This window comes from Protopterus annectens, chromosome 5.part1 (genome assembly GCF_019279795.1).
Source record: "Protopterus annectens isolate FY-2018-M chromosome 5.part1, PAN1.0, whole genome shotgun sequence".
NCBI lineage: Eukaryota > Metazoa > Chordata > Ceratodontiformes > Protopteridae > Protopterus > Protopterus annectens.
In genome coordinates, this window is record NC_056736.1 from 681,732,190 (window position 1) to 681,754,409 (window position 22,220).

Genomic DNA, 22,220 nt, shown 5'->3' on the forward strand with positions numbered 1-22,220 from the left:
GACCCCACACAAGAGTGCTAGGTCAAGGACAGAAAATATGCAAGTTTTAAGAAAAAAACGATTTAAAATTAAGTGCAAACAGGAAATTCAGCAAACAGCTTTTGGTTGTGCTCTAAATACAGCTACTAATACAGAAATCAAGTTTAACAAGCCAGAAAATGCTCAAGCTAGGCAGCTATGCAGAAAAACTTAGCAAATAAACAGAGAAAAAATACTTAAAATCTCAAAAGTGGCTCCCTTCTTCTCTCAGCGTTTTTTCCTCTTGGAGGGTGCTTCACCAACAGCCAACAAGCCTGAAAAGACTTATATTACTTTCTATCTCATCTTTAAGAAAAAAAACACCCTCACCAAAGTCAGTTGATTGTAAGATTTTTCTCAGATCAAGATAAGGATTTAGTCTTAAAAGCTGAGTAGACTAATGATCGAGCTATAATTAAAGTAAATACTATAAGGTTTCACAATGACTATTCTACATTAGTGATGTCCAAGAGAAAAGCATGCGTATCACTTGTTAAAATCTTAAAGAAAAACAATATTGAAACACAAAGCTTGTTTCTAGCAAAAATAAGTATTCACCTTACAGAAAGAAAGATTTTTAACACCTTAGAAGATGCAATGGACTTTATAGAGAAAAATAAAATCCTAGAAAAAAACAGAAGAAATAGACTGGACTCTATCAACTTCTTTGAAGAGAAATGCAATAAGAAATGTTTGGTTAATAAAAGGCAAAAGGAGCAAAAAACTGAAGGACAAATGAAAATCAAAGTATTTCACGGTTATGAATTCTTATTAATTTAAATAAGCGCTTGAATATTTATGAACTAGTGCTGCGTGTTACTTTTTACAAGGAAAATTATTTATTTCTTTTCTTCACTACTTCAAATGGTTACTAGTTTCCTTTTTAAAATGTTAGAGTTTGATTCTTTTAGCTATATAAGAAATTAAAGCCACTTATTTTCACTTAAAGTTTAAAAGGTTCAACTATTAGGTTCATAGGTTCATAGGTAGGTACTAGGCTATCTGCCCGAGGGCATTTATAAGCCTAGCCAGAGTGTGTTGGCTTTTGCCGACCCATTGATTAATTAACTGATCCTCTGTCAAGCAGAGCCAATGAAGTGATCCCAGGGGTGTATTTTCTGTTACCCATCCACTCGTCAAGAGTCTTGAAGAGTGTTAGTGAGGGGCTCTGCCTGATGTAATTTGGAATTTTGTTCCAAAGCATGGGGAGTCTCAGTGACAGGAATCTATCCCTCCAACATGTTCTATTTATTGTTGTGGCGAGGTTTAGCTCACTAGAGCGAGTGGCTCACAGTGACTTGGATTTCTTTAGGTGGAGCATGTCCATCAATTCTGAGTTGGACATGGCCTTGTAAGTCAGGCAGAGATCACCTCTGAGTAAGCGATATGCCACTGAGTACAGCCGGAGTTTTTTCAGTTGGGCTGCATAGGACATATGTTTGAGACCAGTATTCCTCTTGGTGAGGTATTTATGTGGTCTTTCCAGCTGTTGGAAGTGTCTTGTGAGGTACATCCCAAATGGGGCATTGTACTCTATGATGGGTCCAATGAGTGACGAGTAGAGGGGCACTATAACCTCTTTATTTCTAGATGCGAACCCTTTAGTAATTAGATGGGCCACATAGAAGGATTTCCTAACTACTTTGGCAATATGACTGTCAAAGGAGAGATTACTATCTACCTGGGTCCCCAGATCTCTTATTCATCTTATTAAAAGTTAATCATTATTATGATGAAACATATGTTATGTGGCACCCTTTTTAATATATTGGTATAGTTGAGTAATGTACTATTAAATATAATATAAGATGCAACAAATTCCATTAAGGAGGCATATTAAGTTATATTCAGGGCTCTTAAAATGGTCCAGTGGGAGTGGTAAGCACTAAGTAGTCTATCTACCACAAGAGGAGTGGTTTCTGGCCCAGAAATTGTAGTTTATTGTCCGTTTGGGCAGATTTTTCCATGTCTTTTAACTTTTTGGTTTAAAAGCCTGCATTTGCACTTGTATCCCATCTTTCCAGTAACTAGTCTAGTCCAGATAAAGATTTGCTGTATCCAGGACTGTTTGTAAGTTTCTGAGCCCCCCAAGTCTTTCTGTGTTGGAGAGAAGCCTTCTATCTTGTCAGTGGGAGTGATAAGCACTAGGTAGCCTATCTACCACAAGAGGAGAGGTTTCTGGCCCAGAAATTGTAGTTTATAGATCGTTTGGGCAGTTTTTTTCCATCTCTTTCAACTTTCTGGTTTAAAATCCCACATTTGCTCATTTCCTGCCTTTCTTGTAACTAGTCTAGTCCAGATACAGATATACTATATCCAGGACTGTAAGATTCTGAGGTCCCAAGCCATTTTGTGTTGGAAGGAAGCCTTCTAGCTTGTCAGTGGGAGTGGTAAGCACTAGGTAGCCTATCTACCACAAGAGGAGTGGTTTCTGGCCCAGACATTGTAGTTTATTGTCCGTTTGCACTTGTTTCCCTCCTTTCCTGTAACTAGTGTAGTCCAGATACAGACTTGCTGTATCCAAAACTGTTTGTAAGCTTCTGAGCGGTGCCAAAGTCTGCTCTTCAATTTTTCCCTTAGATCTGCTAGTTCTCTCCTCTCCTGCACTTTTACTAGCTTATTAGTTTAGCACTTTTCCAGACTTCTTGTACCAATTATTGTAGCACACAAAAGTGCTACCAGCACTAAACATTCTACAAGGAAACAGCTCCAGTACTTATTATTAATGCCCACCCCTCCAGGCATGTCTAAAGGTCAGTTCCCTCTGCTTTCTCCTATTAACCTGGTGAACTTGGGCATCCTGAAGCAATGTAGCAACTGCCTCGTGTACACCAACAACCCTCTCCTCTTACCTCCCAACACTCAGACTTGCAAGAGATGCAATTATATATCCAAATTGGAAGCCATGCACTCTCCAGCCAAGACCATAATAGCTGGTCAAGAGGAGAAAGTCAACACTTCTACCACACCACAGGGAACACATAGCCCTCCAGAACACACACCAGCACTGCCTTCACATAAAAACACAAACCACACACCCACCTTAGTGGAGGCTCTCAATAAAAATCTACTCAAACAGCAGAGACCTCCAAGGCAGAAATGCACTCGACCACCACAACACAACACAACACTAATCACGAGACACATAACTCTCCTAAACACTGTGCCTCTCAACCAAAGCCCCTAAGGCAAAACGGCATGCCCAACACAGTAGTCATAGTTGACTCGATAATGAGGCACACTGATGTCCCACTCACTAGGCTGAATAAGGAGAAAGTAACAGTCAGCTGCCTGTCCAGTGCCATGATCTGCCATATAACGCATGCACTCAGGTCCCTCAACAACAGGTACAAATATGACTCTGTCATTGTACATGTGGGTGTGAATGACCTGAGACGTACCTCCCTGGACTACATGAAAAGTCATGGAAGAGCTCTCGGATTATGTAGCCCAGGTGGGTATGACTCTAGCCCCGAGCAGTATCCTACCATCATCCAGAATGATACCACAGTACAAGCAGAAAATGACTGATTTCAACAATTGTCTAAGTTTCTGGTGTCATTCTAGGGGGATCCAGTATCTATCTGCCTGGGATGACATGATTGACAGACCTCAATGCTTTGCCAGAGATGACCTGCATCTGTCACCCCTGGGCTTCCAGATACTGGCCAAGGCTCTTGCCACCCCTATAGTGCCTTTTTAGGCGGTGTTCCAAGGACCAAATACCACTGTAACAGCTACAAACAAATGCAATTTGAGGGTCATGCTGCTCAACGTTAGGAGTCTAAATCTCAAAATGCACTTGCTTGAAGCAATCCTTAAAATGGAGAACATTGACACTTGTGCTGTAACAGAGACCTGGTTTATGGCAGCAGAAAGCACCCCTGCACTACCAAGCTATAATTCATTCCACAACTTTCAGCCCCAGAACTTGGACTGAAGCTCCAAAGGCGGTAGTGTTTCCATATTCATAAAGGATGTGCACACCTCCAGACTGGTAACCCAACATAATGCATCAGAGATACTTCAGCTGCAGCTAACATTGGGTAAGGCAGTGATTCAGGTTGTAGCCTGCTATCAGTCCCCAACCATGTCCCAAGACTCACACTCCACATTCCTAAGCACCCTGGTGAATATTAGGGTCCAACCAAACACTCTCATACTGGGTGACTTCAACTACCCCTCCATTAACTGGGAAAACTACTCATGTACAAATACACTTGCCCAATATTTCCTGGAATTCATTAATTCCAATGCTCTGGACCAGCTTGTTCTTACCCCCACTAGAGGTAGCAACATCCTTGACCTGGTCATTACTAACATGAGCGAGCATTGCTCTACACCAGTAGTCAAATCCTCCCTGATTAGATCCAACCATAAACAAATCACCTTGAAAATCCACATCACCCCCCACACACACACACACACACACACACACACACACACACACACACACACACACAAAGATAACCACCATGAAAAACTTCTCCAAAGCTAACTTTGGGCTCCTAAAAACTAAAAACAGAGGTGGCTAACTTCATGGCACCCATGCAAATGGAAAATAGTTGCATGACCACTGAATCATACACCAATGCACTGTACGAACACGCACACAAATCCATGGATCTTGCCATACCCAATAGAACCAAGGTGCTCTCCTCCAGAAAACGGAAGCCAATCTGGTGGTCCCCTGCCATAAACAAACTCTATAACAGAAGGAGGAAACTGATGCAGAATAAAGGGAAGTCCCAAGACTGGAAAAACTCTCTTATCAACTTCAACAAAAAGTTGAGATCCCGCATCAAATCCTCTAATGCTAGCTACGAAAACAGAATTGCAGCAGATAGTAAAGACAACCACAAGGCCTTCTATAGTTATGTAAAGAATCTCCACGGCAATACCCAGATTTGCTCTGAGCTACTGCACAATGGTACCTTCTATACCAAGCCAACAGATATTGCCAACATACTGGCTGACAGATTCAGTGCCAACTTTACCCCTCTCTCCCCCTCAAAGGACCACTCACAATGCAAGTAGATTACCAGGCACCCAGTATTACTGCTGCACAGGTTTAAACAGCAATGTCCAAGGCCAAGAATACAGCTTCTATGGGACCTGACAATATACATGGCTGTGTTCTATATGAACTATGGAGTGAACTGGCACCTCACCTGTGTGCCCTGTTCAATCACAGCCTCACCTCAGGCTTTGTCCCTACCAAATGGCACACTGCTACAGTCATCCCTCTCCACAAAGGAGGAGCGACTACAGTCCCTGGGAACTATTGCCTCATTAGCCTGACGAGTCTGATATGCAAAGCTATGTAATACAGCATCATGGACCTAATAAACAAGGATATAGGAAATATCCAAACTTTGTATCCCACACTGTTTGGTTTTGTGAAGGGTAGATCATGCCTGCTCAACTTGGTTGACTTCTTTGAGTCAGTCACCAGAGCTGTGGATGAAGGCAATGTGGTTCATACAGCCTACCTTGATCTAGCAAATGCCTTTGATACCATTCCCCACTCAGGAATCATAGAAAAACTCACTAAGCTAGGCATCAACCCCTATATCTCTAGGTGGGTTGCAAACTGGCTCACAAAAAATACCCACAGTGTGAAAGCAGCTGACTCCAAGTCAGACTGCTGACTAGTCATGAGTGGAGTCCCACAGGGTTCGGTCCTGGGTCTTCTCCTGTTTGGTGTCTACTTCTCTGAAGTCCAGGCCAACATGAAGGGACTCTGGCTGACAAAGTTCACATATCATTGCAAGTTGGGAGCTATTATTAACTCCCCACATGATGTTGACATCCTACAGAAAGGCCTCACTGAGACCAGCAACTGGTGTCAGAACCATGGCCTTAAACTCAATGGCAAAAAATGTGTCGTCATCCCCTTTGGGAAAAACCTGGTTCCCATGAATTACAACATTGATGGTAGTCCACTGAACACAAAAGGAGTGATAAGAGATCTGGGAACACAGGTTGACAGCAACCTCTCTTCTGATCACCACATTGTCACTGTGGTCAGAAAGTCCTTCTATGTGGCATATCTCATTACTAAGGGTTTTGCATCCAGGAAGAAAGAGGTCATTATCTCCCTCTACTCTTCCCTCATTAGGCCAATCATCGAGTACAATGCCCCATTTAGCATGTACCTCACTAGACACCTGCAACAACTGGAGAGGCCGCAAAAGTATCTCACAAAGAGGATCCTAGGCCTTAAACACTTGACTTATATGGACAGGCTCAGAATATTCCAACTATTGTCTCTCTCATATCGCCTACTTAGAGGCGATCTCTGCTTGACTTACAAAGCCATGTCTGACCCAGCTTTGTTAGAAATGCTACATCTAAAGAAAGCCCAATCCCTCCACAATACATGCCCCAGAAACCTCAAGCTCATTACCACAATCAACAGAACGTACTGGAGGGACATGTTCATAACCCAGAGACTGCCCATGTTATGGAATAGCCTTCCCATACACATCAAGCAGAGCTTCTCACTGATCCTCTTCAAGAGAAATCTTAATGAGTGGATGGGAAATAAAAAATTCACTCCGGTGATAACTCCAGTGGCTCTGCTCGACAAGGGCACTGGGGACTAAGGTTGGGTGGCATGATGCCAGGTTAATCCTATGGTTTGGCTTGTAAAGACCCCAGGGCTATTAGCCTAGTATACCCCTATGAACCTATGAACCTATTAGTGTGCTACCGATAGTATACTTGACATACAATAGCACCCAGGAAAGACATAGTATGTTATAAACAAAGTATAAAAAAATATAGATTTTTTACATATATAAATGTTATTATCGGAATGATACCAAATAATTAGAGTAACATTACTACTTTTAAAGTTAAACCTGGATCACACATACCTGTTATTCTTTTAATGCCAGTTTATTTGCTATGTCTTCTTTAAAAAATGACAGTCTGGTTTATATTAAACATCTCATACAAACAGTGTTTACTGAATCATTAAATGGTATTTCTTTGAGTGCAATGGCTTTTTAGTGGTTGAGATACTTTGAGATGTTGTTTTTATGTGGTTTGTAGGGGTTTGAGGGATTAATGTAAAATTTATAGGTCAGATGATTTTCTATTTTTTCTGTTTTATTTACTATGTGTAAAGTTGTTCATAGGATCATAAGTTTATAAATTAGTACCAGGCTTACCACCCTTGTGGTACTATTCATATAGATATGGAACACAAATATTTGGTGGCTTGAATTCACTTGTGAGCATTTTTATGTGAACTGTAACTAATTTACTGTTCATTTTCAAGCCCTTACCATGAAAACCAGCTTGAAACAACTTAGAGTCATGAGCACTTTTGTGATGCTGGAGGAGTTCTGAAAATTGTTTGCACTCTCCAAGTTACTTCTTCCTGTGTAAAAGTAAATAATGACAATATTTTGAATCACATGCTAAGATGTCTAAGAACAGAAGTTAGATAATAAGCAAAAGTAAGTGGATATAATTTTAAATCACTGCCAGTTATTGCATAGTGCTGACTGCTGGCTGCTAATAGTATACTTGACATGCTGTAACACCCGGGAAAGTTATACAGTGCTATAAATAAAGTATAAAAAATGCAGTTTCTTATGGTTTACTATTGAAATCTCATAGTGCTGGTGATCGAATGGCATGTAGTTGAAAGGCACTTTTTAAAGAGGCACAGTGCTAAACTGGACTACTATGAATACACAATATGGAATGTGCAGTGTAATTCGGTAGTCTGAGCTCGATATTGTAAGTGCAGATCACGGTACAATGAGGATCAGGGAATTTACCTATTTCCTCACTGTAGTGTGATCTCAGAGTTGGTATGTTTAATTTGCAGGGGGTGCAGGGGGAGCAGCCCCCCCATGTTGACTTGACAGTCTAACAGTAAGTTACACTCCATAACTTGGGTGACTGATGTCACCTAAAGCTATGTCAAAATATGTCGAACTACAGCTGGTGGTTAAAATAGTTTTGATGTTTTTCCTGTTAGACATTATATATTTCCACATTTTGATGTTACTGTTTCATTGGCTGATTAATGCAGTTTCCAGATTTCAATAATAAACCATTTCTTACATATATAAATGTTATTATTAGAATGTTATCAAATAATTAGAGTAACATTCACACGTTTATAAATTAAATGTGGATCACACATGACTGTCATTCTTTCAATGTAAGTTTATATGCTATGTCTCCTTTATAAAATGACAGTCTGCTTTATATTAAACATCACATAGGTATAGTGCTTACTTTATCATTAAATGTTATTTCTTTAAATACAATAAGCTTTGTAGTGGTTAACATACTTTGAAATGGTTGTTGTTTTTTTTTTTCCAGTTTGGACCAGTTTGAGGGATTGATGTAGAGGTGGCGTGGATTCACTCTTGAATGTTTTTGTGTGAGTTGTAGCTGATAAACAGCATAATTAGAGTCATGAGCACTTTTGTGATGCTGCAGGAGTTCTGCAAATTGTAAGAACTGCCCAGATTATTTCTTCCTGACTAAAAGTAAATAATCATAACATTCTTAATCATGTGTTAAAATGTCAAAGAATACAAGTTAGATAATAAGCAAAAAACAATTGATTGCATTTTAAACCACTTTCAGTTATTAAATAGTACTTAATGCTTGCAGTATACCAAAAGGATAGTTTATATACTAGCTTATAGAATGGCGCTTCTGATAAAAAATAGGATTGTGTTTCTCTGTCATTGTCTCTTTTTAATGACAACAGAACTTAATATCTCAGAACAATTTATTATGGAAAGTTTGAATCTTCAAAGGGAAGAATACTCAGATATTTGTTCAGATACTATTAGACATAACATCTAAGGAAAAATAAGACTGATTCTGACAGTAATACTGGATTAAAGAGTGCCAAATATATAAGGGTAAATAGAAATGTTCTTTTATATGACACTTTACACTAGGATTATGGCTAAAATACTAGGATAATGGCTAAAATATAAAACCTAGGAATATAGCAATAGTACAAGGTATAGTATACAAGCAGAAATAGAAAGCGGTCAGAATAAGTAAATATGTATATAGTTAAAGAATATAAATAAGTCTACAAGGGTGGCAGGTTGGTATAGTGGTTAAGGTGCTCACCTTAAAGGCACAAATTGCAGGGTTTGACTCTCACATGAGGTAATTGGCAAGGCTTGGAATAGGCCACAAGGACAGTTAGCCTGGTACTGATTTCTAAACTTATGATCCTATGAACAATTTTACACATAGTAAATAAAACAGAAAAGATATAAAATCATCTGAACTATAAATTAATAAATATGAAAGTAACAACTGAGTTCCTCCCTATAGTAGACCAGGGAGATAATGTGAGGTGCAGGGAAAGATGACTGTGGAGATATTCTGTTTATAATAAAGATTCTGAACACCTGTTTAACTTTTGTTATTCATAATAACTCACTGATGGGCTTTTTTAAGATGATGCCTACTAAAATATGAAACACATTAATATGAATCAGAAGCATAACCTAAGCTTGATTAATGGAGAGTTTGAGAGGTAGTTTGTTCATCTTTTTCAACAGACTAGGAATAAATTATTCCATGGTAGAATGTTTTATGGTTATATCATTAGGTAATGTTTTAATTGTGTAAAAAGTTTTGTCCATAGTTGAAGATTTCATATTGTTATATATAAAGTATAACTTCTGTACATAAATGTGATTTCATTATAGGGTTTTGTCTGTCTTATACAAATGGCTGATTTTAAATGCATATATGTTAATATTAATGGATTGAATAATCCAGTAAAGAGGGGGAGTCTGTTCAAATACTTGTAATTACATAAAACTTAAATAGTATTTTTACAGGAGACACATTTACTTAGTAAAGATGTAAATAAACTTTCATTAAATAATTATTTGGTTTTAGCAGGTGCTAGCTTTCAAGCTAAAAGAAGAGGTACCTTCATTTTATGGAAGAACCCACCAGTAATACCTAAACTAAAAGATACCTATGTTGATAAGAATGGTATGGTAAGCATTGTTATAAATGGGTGGAAGAGAAAATTATATACACTGGTAATTTTTTATTAGATTCCAGAGGTTGCAGCTAAAGATGCAAAAAATTACTTAGTCACTATAGCCTATTACATGAAACGTGAAGTCATAATGGCTGGTGATTTTACTTGCATTTTATAAGTCAAAGATTGCACTGCAGATAGAAAGCTGAGAATCAAATCTTCAGCCAAACACTTAATGAATTTTATAAATATGATGAACTTAAAGGATATATATGAACTAAGTAAAACAAACTCACTTCAATTTACCCATTATTCATATAGATATGGAACACAAACAAATACTGATAACATGTTTGCCTCAAACAATTTCTTATCACATATCAGAGATATTTCAATTGTTTCTTGCCCATTTTTGGACCATAATGCTATAACCTTTAATATTATTTTAAAAACTGACAATGTAATACATCACAGGAGATTACCAGTATACATTATTAAAATAAAAGGATTCAAGGACTGGTAGGTTCAAGAGATCAAAACTTTCCTAGAAATAAACATGAATGGTGAAGTAACTGGCATTGTCCTGTGGGATTCACTAAAGGCTTACTTAAATAGACATTACAAGCTAGTATATTAGTAAAACAAGGGAATGGGACAAATAACTGAATACACTGCAGGCCAAAATAGACACACTAAAGTTAAATCTAAAACCAAATGACATTATCAGTCAGTCTGCACTCAAAATTCAGATACAAAACATGCTGAAATTCTAAATTATAAATCTACAATAAACCTGGAAAAACTTAAACTTCAGGCATATTCAGTAAATCCTTTAAGGTTGCATAAACTTGCTCTTAGATGAAAGAAAATGATTAAACTAAATCATATCAAAGAAATTATAACACATATAAATAATAAAAAAGAAAGTAGAACAGATATTAAAGGTATTCTTGAGGGCTTTAAAATATTTTATGAGAATGTAAATAATAATACAAATAACCTAGTTGAAACTTTTCTAAGGAAAAATATAAATAATACATTAACAAGTAAACAAATAAAAAAGGATAGACTGATCACTTTAACAGAAATCAAAGATCAAGTAAACAAGGTAAAAGGCCTTTGACTCAGTTAATTGGTCATTCCTGTTTAAAACACTTAAAGTATATAATTTCTCACCTGTGCTAATTGCATTAATTTCTAAGTTACGCAATAACTCTTGTGCCTATGTTAAAATAGGTTATTTTCTTCCTAATTCCTTTAAATTAAAAAAATGCATGAAACAAGGCTGTCCATTATTGCCTTTACTTTTTGCATTAGCTATAAAACCCTTTGCTGATAGATTTAGGTCCAATTTGAACATTAATGGTATCAAAATAAAAGAAAAATTTGAACTAAAAATTCAACTATTTGCTGATGATATTTTACTAACAGTAGGAAATATAGAAAATTCATTAGGACATATACTTAGTTCTATGAGTCAATTTGAAGAAATCTCAAACTTAAGATTTAATCATAATAAAACAAGTGCATTATTACTTAATAAAAAATTAAAAATTCATACAAAAAATATTCTCCCTTCAATTGGAATAGCAATGAAATGAAATACCTCAGTATAACCATTATGTCTAATAGTAAAGAAATAATACAAACAAACTTTCAACAGGTTGTTGATAAAATTTTAAATTTAGTCACAAATTGGAGCAAATTCTTCTTTACAATGGAAGAATGATTAATGCTTATTAAGATGGTAATTCTCGATAAAATATTGTTTGTCTTCTATCACCACCAAGAAAAATTGATGAAGATAAATAATATTCTACTTAGTTTTTTTTTTGGCATCCTAACAAACCAAGATTTTCCTTTGATTGGCACAGAAAAGGTTGGGATAATGGTGGAATAGGATTCTCTGATATTCAATTGTATGCTCCTTTAACAATTGTAAAAGTTATAGCGTTGTGGATAAATTCAGCAAATGATTCAAAATGGAAACAAATACATCAAGAAATCTTATTAGCAAATAATAAGTATTTCACAAACAGTCATAAACAAGCAGTACCTAATAGTTTTATCTGGTCATTAAAGGATTTTTGTGCAAATGATATTACACCCTCTTCTCAGATTCTCTATTTAAATAGCATCATTTCCTCTTTCCAAAAGTTCACATATTCTAACCATTGTATTAAAGACTGAATATTTTCTATGTTTCCAACTGAATATACAAATGATTGCTTGGACACTCATAACTTCAACAAAATCCTAGTATTGAAACAACAAAGTAGTTTAATTTATTGGCATCAGTTCTTAAATGGTACTAATATATATTGTTGAAAATTTAAAGTCCAAATACAATCAAGATTCTGAGAAATGTTTAATTTTAGAAATATTTAAAGACTTTCTGTACGCAGAGATAAATAAGATATTTAACCTAGATAAGAAATTGGTCTCCAAATTATTGGAATTCTTAATCTTTTTCTTTCGGCTTAAATATCAGTAATGATGCAATGAAAATAAATTATATTTGTCACAAATTTATAAAATTCTTAAGTTAGATTTCATATATTTAGACAATTCCTATTGGAAAAACTCCTCAAAAATTAATAATGAAGTCTTCTCTGAAGAATACAAGAAAATACTATTAAAATCTACAAGTAAAACTACAGCTTCATTATACTGGAAAAATTTCACTTAGAAATTTTTACTCAGAGCTTTTGTCACTCCTAACAGAATTACAATTATGTATAAATCAAATAGACTCAAATGCTGGAGATGTGATTCTGAAATAATAGCTGATTGGATGTATATGGTATATAAATGTGAAGTCTTCTCCCTTTTTTTGGAAAGAAATGAATAACTTTATTCAAGCTCCGTGGCCAGATAGATGTAATATTTCGAAATCTTTAGTTTTATTTAATGCTCCAATTCCTGAGATAATTCCAAAAAAAAGTGCTCTTCTTTGGTCTATTCTTGCTATAGCCAGAATAATAATAACTACAATTTGGAAAAGTAAAGTTAGCCACTCTAGTGTAGAATTTATTAATATGGCAAAAATTGTTTGCAGTAGTGAATTGCATACTATAAAGATAAGAACTTCAAATATTACATATTCATGCAAATCTGGGCTTAAACTAAAACATGTTTGAAAAATATTAATTGTTGATGTATAACTTTGATATATTGAGCAGCTGTGCATACACTTTTGGCAATGTTTACTTTTGCTTTCATGGATTTATGGTGTTTCCGTCCCGATCATATACATTTCAATATTTTGGTAACTTGACATTTTGCGACCCTCTTTGCATACATTCCCTTCTCAATTTGTATGTATTTCTCACTGCAAAGCTCTAACTCGTAATATGTTTTTCACTAAATTTCTCCACTACACTCATATTTTCTTTCCTCCCTACATTTCCCACTTAGCTTACTCCCCTTTCTCAGATTTCACTTGATTCTAACTACTACTAGTCTCCTCTCTTATTTACAAATTTAAAAAAATCTCTAATTTTCCTTCTTTTATCCATACCCATACTTTTTCTATCACCTGCTCTCCCTATCAACTTCCCATCTGCTTTTGATTACTGACGTACATGCTTTTACCTGTAAGAACTAAGATTTGATATACTGTACCTCTATAGCCTTTTCTTAAACTCTGAGTTAATTGCCATTACTTCACCTCTATATGGTGAAGTCCTTATTTATTGGAGATATATGAAAGACTTTAACATTTGGTTCTATTGACTTTTTTGTAAATAACACCTTTAAACTCTCATGTTACAATTGTGAATCAAGCATTATAATGCATGTTTATATTACCTCATGCATACTGTATTGTTTGTAAACATTTTGATGGTGTATGTAATACTTTGTTGACCTTTTCTCCATGGGCCTCTGCTGAAAAAGGGTGCAAGCTCAGTCAGACATTCCTGGTCAACAAATGTCAAATAAATAAATAAATTTGTGTGCATGTATGCATATATATGTATGTGTGTGTGTGTGTGTGTGTGTGTGTGTGTGTGTGTGTGTGTGTGTGTGTGTGTGTGTATACCAGATTAGCCAACAGCACATCTTCTTCATGAAAATGCTTTTCTGTTTAGTTGTTTATGTAAGAAATATGGATGGTCCAATATTCTGTTTAGGTGTGAGTCATACCTACTACTTAACGTACTAAATATGTAATCATGTATTAAATTACCCATTCAAAGATGCGCTTATTACTTAAGCTAAGCCTTATGTTTTTCTAGTTCAAAACCATTAACAAAGGAAAGAAAACAAATATAATAGATTCCATGCTAAGAATGTTGGAACAGTACTCAAGTAATCTTGAAGACTTAATCAGAGAAAGGACAGAAGAGTTGGAAATTGAGAAACAGAAAACTGAAAAATTGTTGTCACAGATGCTGCCACCGTAAGTCTTAGCTGTATGATGCTGCCACTGTATTAACTGTATGATGCTGCCACCATAAGCATTGACTGTATGATGCTGTCCACTGTAAGGATTAACTGTATGATGCTGCCACTGCAAGTATTAACTGTATGATGCTGCCACTGCAAGTATTAACTGTATGATGCTGCCACTGCAAGTATTAACTGTATGATGCTGCCACTGCAAGTATTAACTGTATGATGCTGCCACCATAAGCATTGACTGTATGATGTTGCTGCCATAAGTATTAAATGTATGATGCTGCCCCAGTAAGTATTAGCTGTGTGATGCTACCACCGTATTAGCTGTATGATGCTGCCACCATAAGTATTAAATGTATGATGCTGCCACTGTAAGTATTAGCTGTACAATGCTGCCACTGTAAGTATTAACTGTATGATGCTGTCACTGTACATATTAGCTGTATGATGCTGCCCCATAAGTATTAACTGCATGATTCTGCCACCATAAGTATTAGCTGTATGATACTGCCACTGTAAGTATTAGCTGTATGATGCTGCCACTGTACGTATTAACTGTATGATGATGCTACAATAAGTATTAACTGTATGAAACAATATAATCATGATGAGTCAATGTATGACCTTACCAGCCAATCAGTAAAACAGTTCACTGTACCTATCCAGGCATGTCCAAAGAGCAGTTTCAGGTGTACTCTCCGGTCCATCTGGTGAATCTGGGCATTTTTAGGCAATGTTACAATTGCCTCATGTACACAGACAACCCTCTCCTCCTTCCACCAAACACTAATACATGCGAGAGATGCAGTTATACAGCCAAACTAGAGGCTAGGCTCTCTCAACCCAAGACTGGATCAGGCAGTCAAGAGGAGAAGGGAATTACTTGCATCACATCACCAGTCTCACATAGACCTATGAAACCAGCACCAGCAAAAAACACACATAAATACACAAAAAAATACTTGGAGGCTCTAAATAAAAATCTGCAAAAGCAACAGAGATCTCCGAAGCAGACATCCAAGCAACCTCCACCCCCCCAACACAAACCATGAAACACATACTTCACAAAACCAGTGTGCCACGCAATCACAGCCCTTAAGGCAAAATAACATACCCAACACACTAGTAATAGGTGACTTTATAGTCAGGCACACTGACGTCCCACTCCCTAGGCTGAACAAGGAGAAGGTTACTGTTAGCTGCCTGTTGGGTGCCAGGATCTGCCACATAACACAAGCACTCAGGTCACTCCAGAACAAGTACAAATATGACTCTGTCATTGTCCATGTTGGTGTGAATGACCTGAGCCGTACATCCCTGGACTACATGAAAAGAGACATGGAGGAGCTCTCTGATCACATAGCCCAGGCCTGTATTTCCCTGACCCTGAGTAGCATCCTGCCTTCACCAAGAATGATACCACAGTATAGAGAAACAATTATCAGTTTCAAAAACTGGCTAAGCTTCTGGTGTCATTCAAAGGGGATTCAGTGTCTGTCAGCCTGGGATGACATGCTCGACAAGCCACGCTGCTTCGCTAGAGATGGCTTGCACCTGTCACCCTTAGGCTTTCGAATACTGGCCAAGGCTCTTGCCACCCCCATAGTGCCTTTTTAGGCAAGGCTCAAAAGACAAATCCACCACCGTAAATAGTACAAGTAACAAAAAACTGAGGGTAATGCTACTCAGTGCCAGAAGTCTAAATCTCAAAATGCACGCACTCGAGGCACTCCTCAGTATGGAGAAAATCAATATATGTGCAGTAACAGAAACCTGGTTTAAGGCTCCAGAGAGCACCCCAGCACTCCCAGGCTACAACTCATACCATACATTTTGGCCACAAAACCAGGACCGAAATATAAAAGATGGGGGAGTATCCATATTCATCAAGGATACCCACACCTCCAGGTTAGTGGCACAGCACGATGCTTCAGAGATCATCCATGTGCAACTAACAATGGGCAAAACTGCTATTCAAATTGTAGCTTGCTACAGATCACCCACCATGTCCCAGGACCCCACTCCGCATTCCTGGAAACACTGGGAAACATAAAGATCATATCAAACACCCTGATATTGGGTGATTTCAATTACCCAAACATTAACTGGGAGAACTACTCAAGTGCAAACTCCCTTGCCCAACATTTCGTAGAATTTATAAACTCAAATGCCCTGGATCAACTGGTCAACACCTCGACCAGAGGTGACAACATATTGGACCTGGTCATCACCAACATGGTTGACCGGTGTTCCACACTGGAGGTCAGCCCCTTGCTGGTTAGATCTGACCATAAACTAATCACTCTGGATATCCACATTCCGCCAACACCCCCGGTCAAAGAAACCACCGTAAAAAACATTTCAAAAGCAAACTTCACATTACTTAAGACCGAGGTGGGAAGTTTCAAAGCCCCCATGCTAAAGGATAACATTGTCCAAGCTGGAAAATCCTTTACTAATGCACTCTATGAGCACCTACAAAAATGCATGGATCATACTATCCCAAACAAAACCAAGACTCACTCCTCCAAGAAAAGGAAGCCAGTCTGGTGGACCGCTGCCATAAACAAGCTATACAATAGAAGGAGGAAACTAGTACAGAAAAGAGTAAAATCCCAAGAAGGGAAGACATCCCTGATCAGTAGCAGCAAGAAACTATGTCCCCTCATAAAATCATCCAAGGCTAGCTTCGAAAGAAAAATTGCCATGGACTCCAAAGATAACCACAAGGCATTCTTTAGCTATGTCAAGAATCTAAGTGGCAATTCTCCAATCTGCTCAGAGTTAGTGCAGAATGGCACAAAATACACTGAATTGACCGATATAGCCAACATCCTGGCAGACAGGTTCAGTGCAAACTTCACCCCCCTCTCACCCCCAAAATGGCCCATAACTATACCAGAAGAATGTAGTGCCCCTGAAATCATAGACACCCAGGTTAAAACAGCCCTCTCCAAAGCCAAAAACACAGCATCAATGGGACTAGATGGTGTCTCAGGCTGCGTCCTACATGAGCTCAAAAATTAACTAACCCCTCACCTAAACACACTGTTTAAACTCAGCCTCTCAACAGGCTACATGCCCACAGAGTGGTACACAGCAATGGTTATTCCGCTCCACAAAGGTGGATCCACAACGGACCCTGGGAACTATCGCCCTATAAGCCTGACTAACTTGGTCTGCAAAGCTATGGAGCGCATCATCATGGATCTCATTAACAGAGACATTGGGAACCTCCAAACACTGGACCCTACCCAGTTCAGCTTTGTTAAGGGCAAATCATGCCTCCTAAATCTGGTGGACTTCTTTGAGACAGTTACCAAGGCTATAGATTAGGGAAAAGTCATCCACACAGCCTACCTAGACCTCGCAAAGGCCTTTGACATAATTTCCCACTCAGGTATTATAGACAAGCTCACCAGCCTGAACATAAACCCCTACATCACAAGATGGGTTGCCAACTGGCTCACGGACAGAACCCACATGGTAAGAGTTGCGGGAGCTAGGTCTGACTCTAAACCGGTTACAAGTGGCATTCCCCAGGGCTCAGTCCTAGGACCCCTCCTGTTCGGCATATACTTCTCAGAGGTACAGGCAAGCACAGGAGGACTATGGCTGACCAGGATCGCAGACGACTGCAAACTAGGGGCTATAACTGACTCTCCGGCTGACACAGATATCCTCCAAAAGGGTCTCACTGAGACAGATACCTGGTGTCAAAACCATGGCCTCAAGCTAAATGCCAAAAAGTGCATAGTCATCCCCTTTGGAAAAATCAAAGTACCCACAAACTACCACATAGGTGGTAGCCCCCTAAATATGGGAGGTGTAATAGGGGATCTGGGGACCCAAGTAGATAGTAACCTCTCCTTTGATAATCACATTGCCAAAGTGGTTAGAAAATCATTCTATGTGGCCCACCTAATCACAAAAGGGTTTGCATCCAGATCGAAAGAGGTCATTGGGCCCCTCTACGCATCACTCATCAGACCCATTATAGAGTACAATGCCCCATTTGGAATGTACCTTACAAGACATCTGCAACAACTGGAAAGACGACAGAAGTACCTCACCAAGGGTATCACTGGCCTCAAGCAGAAGGCCTATGCAGCTCGACTGAAGAAACTCCAGCTGTACTCGGTTGCATACCGCCTACTCAGAGGTGATCTCTGCCTGACATACAAGGCCATGTCCAACCCAGAATTGATGGACATCCTCCACCTAAAGAAAACCATATCCCCACGAGACACATGCTCCAGGGATCTAAACCTCACCACAACAATAAATAGGACATGCTGGTAGGATAGATTCCTGTCCCAGAGACTTCCCATGCTCTGGAACAAGATTCCAATCTACATTAGGCAGAGCTCCTCACTAATCCTCTTCAAGAGAAACCTTGACGAGTGGATGGGAAACAGAAAGTTTACTCCAGAGATCACTTCAATGGCTCTGCTGGACAGAGGCACAGGGAAATAATCTAAGGGGGCAGCGAAAGCCAACACATTCCGGCTAGGGTTATAAATGCCTTCGGGCAGATAGCCTAGTACCTACCTATGAACCTATGAACCTATGATGAGCCAACACTGTAAGTATTAGCTGTATGATGCTGCTACTGTACATACTAACTGTATGATGCTGCCACCATAAGTATTAACTGTATAATGTTGCCACTGTAAGTATTACTTTATGATGCTGCCACAGTATTAAATGTATGATGCTGCCACCATATTAGCTGTATGATACTGCCACCATAAGTATTAAATGTATGATGCTGCCACTGTAAGTATTAGCTGTACAATGCTGCCACTGTACATATTAACTGTTTGATGATGCTACCATAAGTATTAACTGTATGAAACAATATAATCATGATGAGTCAATGTACTCTATTTATACAATCCAGTTATGTATTTTTACTTACTGTATGTCTATTGCGTGGAAATTGTGCAACACCCTATTGATTTATCCTGTGTCAGTGCCATACCTGGATTTATTATACGTCTTTTATTACTAATGTATTCATTTCATCTCTGAAGTCTCATTTTTTTCTTTTCTCATTTCTGAAGAGTCTTCCAGCTGTGATCCGTTTGATTTATTCACAAGGAAATGAATGTGTAAATGCATAAAATACATGAAATAATACAGTGTGCTACAGATGAAACAGAATGAGCCATCTATGTGATACTCTAAAGTGAAAAGAGTGCATGTCAGGGACATTGATTGTTACACATTCTTGCAAATGCCTGCAGTTTGCAATAGCTTCATTCTTAAAGTACTATAGGTCTGCAAAAAAGGGCATTTGACAAAACAAGAACATATTTTGTTTCATAACTCTAGGATTCTGTAATGTTCCAGAATGACAAAATGGTAAGAAATTCCTTTATTTAGTAAGCTTTTCTTAGTCAGTACTTCTGCTAGCCAAGACATACTACTTTGCCATACCTGTTGTGGTCACAAATGTTGCCCTAAAAATTTGGCTTGGATATACACGAGTTTAGTGAAACCGATTTTGTTGACTGAAGCTTCGGCTGAAGAAACTGCATTAATGAAAAAATATATAAATGCATTTTCTCATGGGGCAAAGCCCTCCAATAATTTTATGCAAAAAATTGTAGCCCCTTCATCCCAGATGAAATTGTTATCTAGGCTAAGTATACCTTGGGAATAAGTAAAAATCATTTCTGTAGTGGCCATCTGTAGAACAGTACATTTCCCTTCATGTTCAAGACACCACAGTTAGACAAACAATGTTTGGCAAATAAGCCTAGAACTTTCTACCACTTGTACTTTATTTATTTATTTATTTATTTATTTATTTAGCCAGGTAATTAAACTGAATAAGCTGCTCCACCTTTGACCTTTTTGTCCCTTACAGCTGACTGTCAGTGGAACCAGGTACCCCTCCTTGATCACCGGGTCTACCTGTTCCTCTTGGCTTCCCCGGGACTAATTCAAAATAGGGGTTGGTGGCCAGTGAGGAGATCAAGGCATTGTGGGCCCACATCATGCTACTACTGCTGGAAGTATTTCCCTATTCTTTCTCCCCATACTGCACATGCCCCAGTAATGGGGGTAATGTAAGTGGGGCATGGAATGAGCAGACAGTGCTGATCTTCTCCTAACTTCCTCCACAAGGAGCTGACATCAGCATGCCACCCCCCCACCCCCTTCCTGACAAAGCACTCCTGGTTGTTTCCCAAGATTCCACCATAGAAATATAACTGCATTATGTGCCCAGAGCATATCGCCTCCTTTCCCCCAAAATGGGCACTCCTGTCTTCCTCTAACAGCACCTCAGGCACCAGGGTCACTAATCAGACCTGGGTTGCCTGGGTCATAGTTAAGAGTTTTTCCCTCTATGTCCCAGAGCATGCTATGCCTGACCTTTTTATAATGATAACCAAGACCACAAGGACAAGAATGAATGCATTATCTATTTACAGTTTAGAACAGATTATTAACAGGCTGTCTTGAGTAGATGAGAGGAACCAAATTACCTGAAAGAAACCAAAGCAGACATATAAAGAACACACTGAATTCACACAGAAGTTAATTAGTGGTCAAGACTGAACCCCAGACCTGTGAAGCAGAGGTCTTATCCCCTGAACCAGTCTGTAACCCACTAAAGTGTATTCACCTTGCACAAACAGGGCATTTAGCAGCACCTATCTCCTACAGTTAAGAAGACAATATAGGGTCCAGTCTATGGTATTTGTTCTGAGACATTATTTGGAATGACCATGCTGTAAGATTCCAATTCATAAGGAATGCCTTTTCCACCAGACAGGAGCAGAAGGAGTCAAGAAATATTCTTGTTTTCCTCTTGTCTGCTCTAATGTTTACAAACAACATATGACACAACTAGTAGTAGGCATCCTTTGATCCTAAAGAATCATGGGTTTGTGCCTCTACTGGACTGATTTGAGCAAGATGTTCTGTAGCTGTGCAATCCAATCGGGGAGTGGCAATCCTTTCCACACTCTGGGCAGCAGTAGACAGATTTCAGTCTGGTATCATGGGCACGGATCTTCCTGAGGGCTCTTTTATGCTCTGTTCTCCTTGCCAATGTGGTTTCATTTATAGTGAGAGTTTCCTTCACTTCCTGTTTCCAGGCAATCTTGCTTGAGGTGACAGAATGCCAGTTGTTCACAGTGATGGAGAAAGCACTGAGGTCATGCTTGCATATGTCCCTGTAGCAAAATTTCAGTCACCCGTTTGGCCTCTTTCCAGAATCCAGATCTCCAAAAAGAAGGTCTTTTGGTATTCAGCCATCTGTCATGTGTGAGACATCACACAACCAATGCATACTGTGAACACGGAGGTGGTGCCTGTCCTTTCAAGCACTATGTGATGCTGTTGGGGATCTTGTCCTGCCATGAGAAACCAAGTATGTGCCTAAGGCAGCGCATATGGAATTCACTGAGCCACTGCTCCTGTTTTGAGCACAGAGTCCATGTTTCACTGGCACACAGCAAGTGCTCAAAACCCAGGCTGTGTGAACCTGCACCTTGGTGTGCACAGTGAGCTTATTATTAGCCCATTAAACCTGCACCTTGGTGTGCACAGTGAGCTTATTATTAGCCCATTAAACCTGCACCTTGGTGTGCAAAGTGAGCTTATTATTAGTCCATTAAACTTGCACCTTGGTGTGCACAGTGTGCTTATTATTAGCCTGTAGAAACACAGGCTGTGTGAACCTACACCTTGGTGTGCACAGTGAGATTATTATTAGTCCATTAAACCTGCACCTTTGTGTGCACAGTGAGTTTATTATTAGCCCATTAAACCTGCACCTTGGTGT

At 38.7% G+C, this 22,220-nt stretch overlaps 1 protein-coding gene across 1 annotated transcript in view; it reads left to right on the forward strand.

Annotated features, from left to right (window-relative positions):
• The window catches only part of LOC122803256 (retinal guanylyl cyclase 2-like), a 665,947-nt gene that overhangs the window by 511,614 nt on the left and 132,113 nt on the right, over positions 1–22,220 (forward strand). Inside the window, exon 12 of the mRNA XM_044072849.1 lies at positions 14,257–14,420. Within this exon, the coding sequence (XP_043928784.1) occupies positions 14,257–14,420 (164 nt within the window). The remainder of the gene's footprint in view (positions 1–14,256; positions 14,421–22,220) is intronic.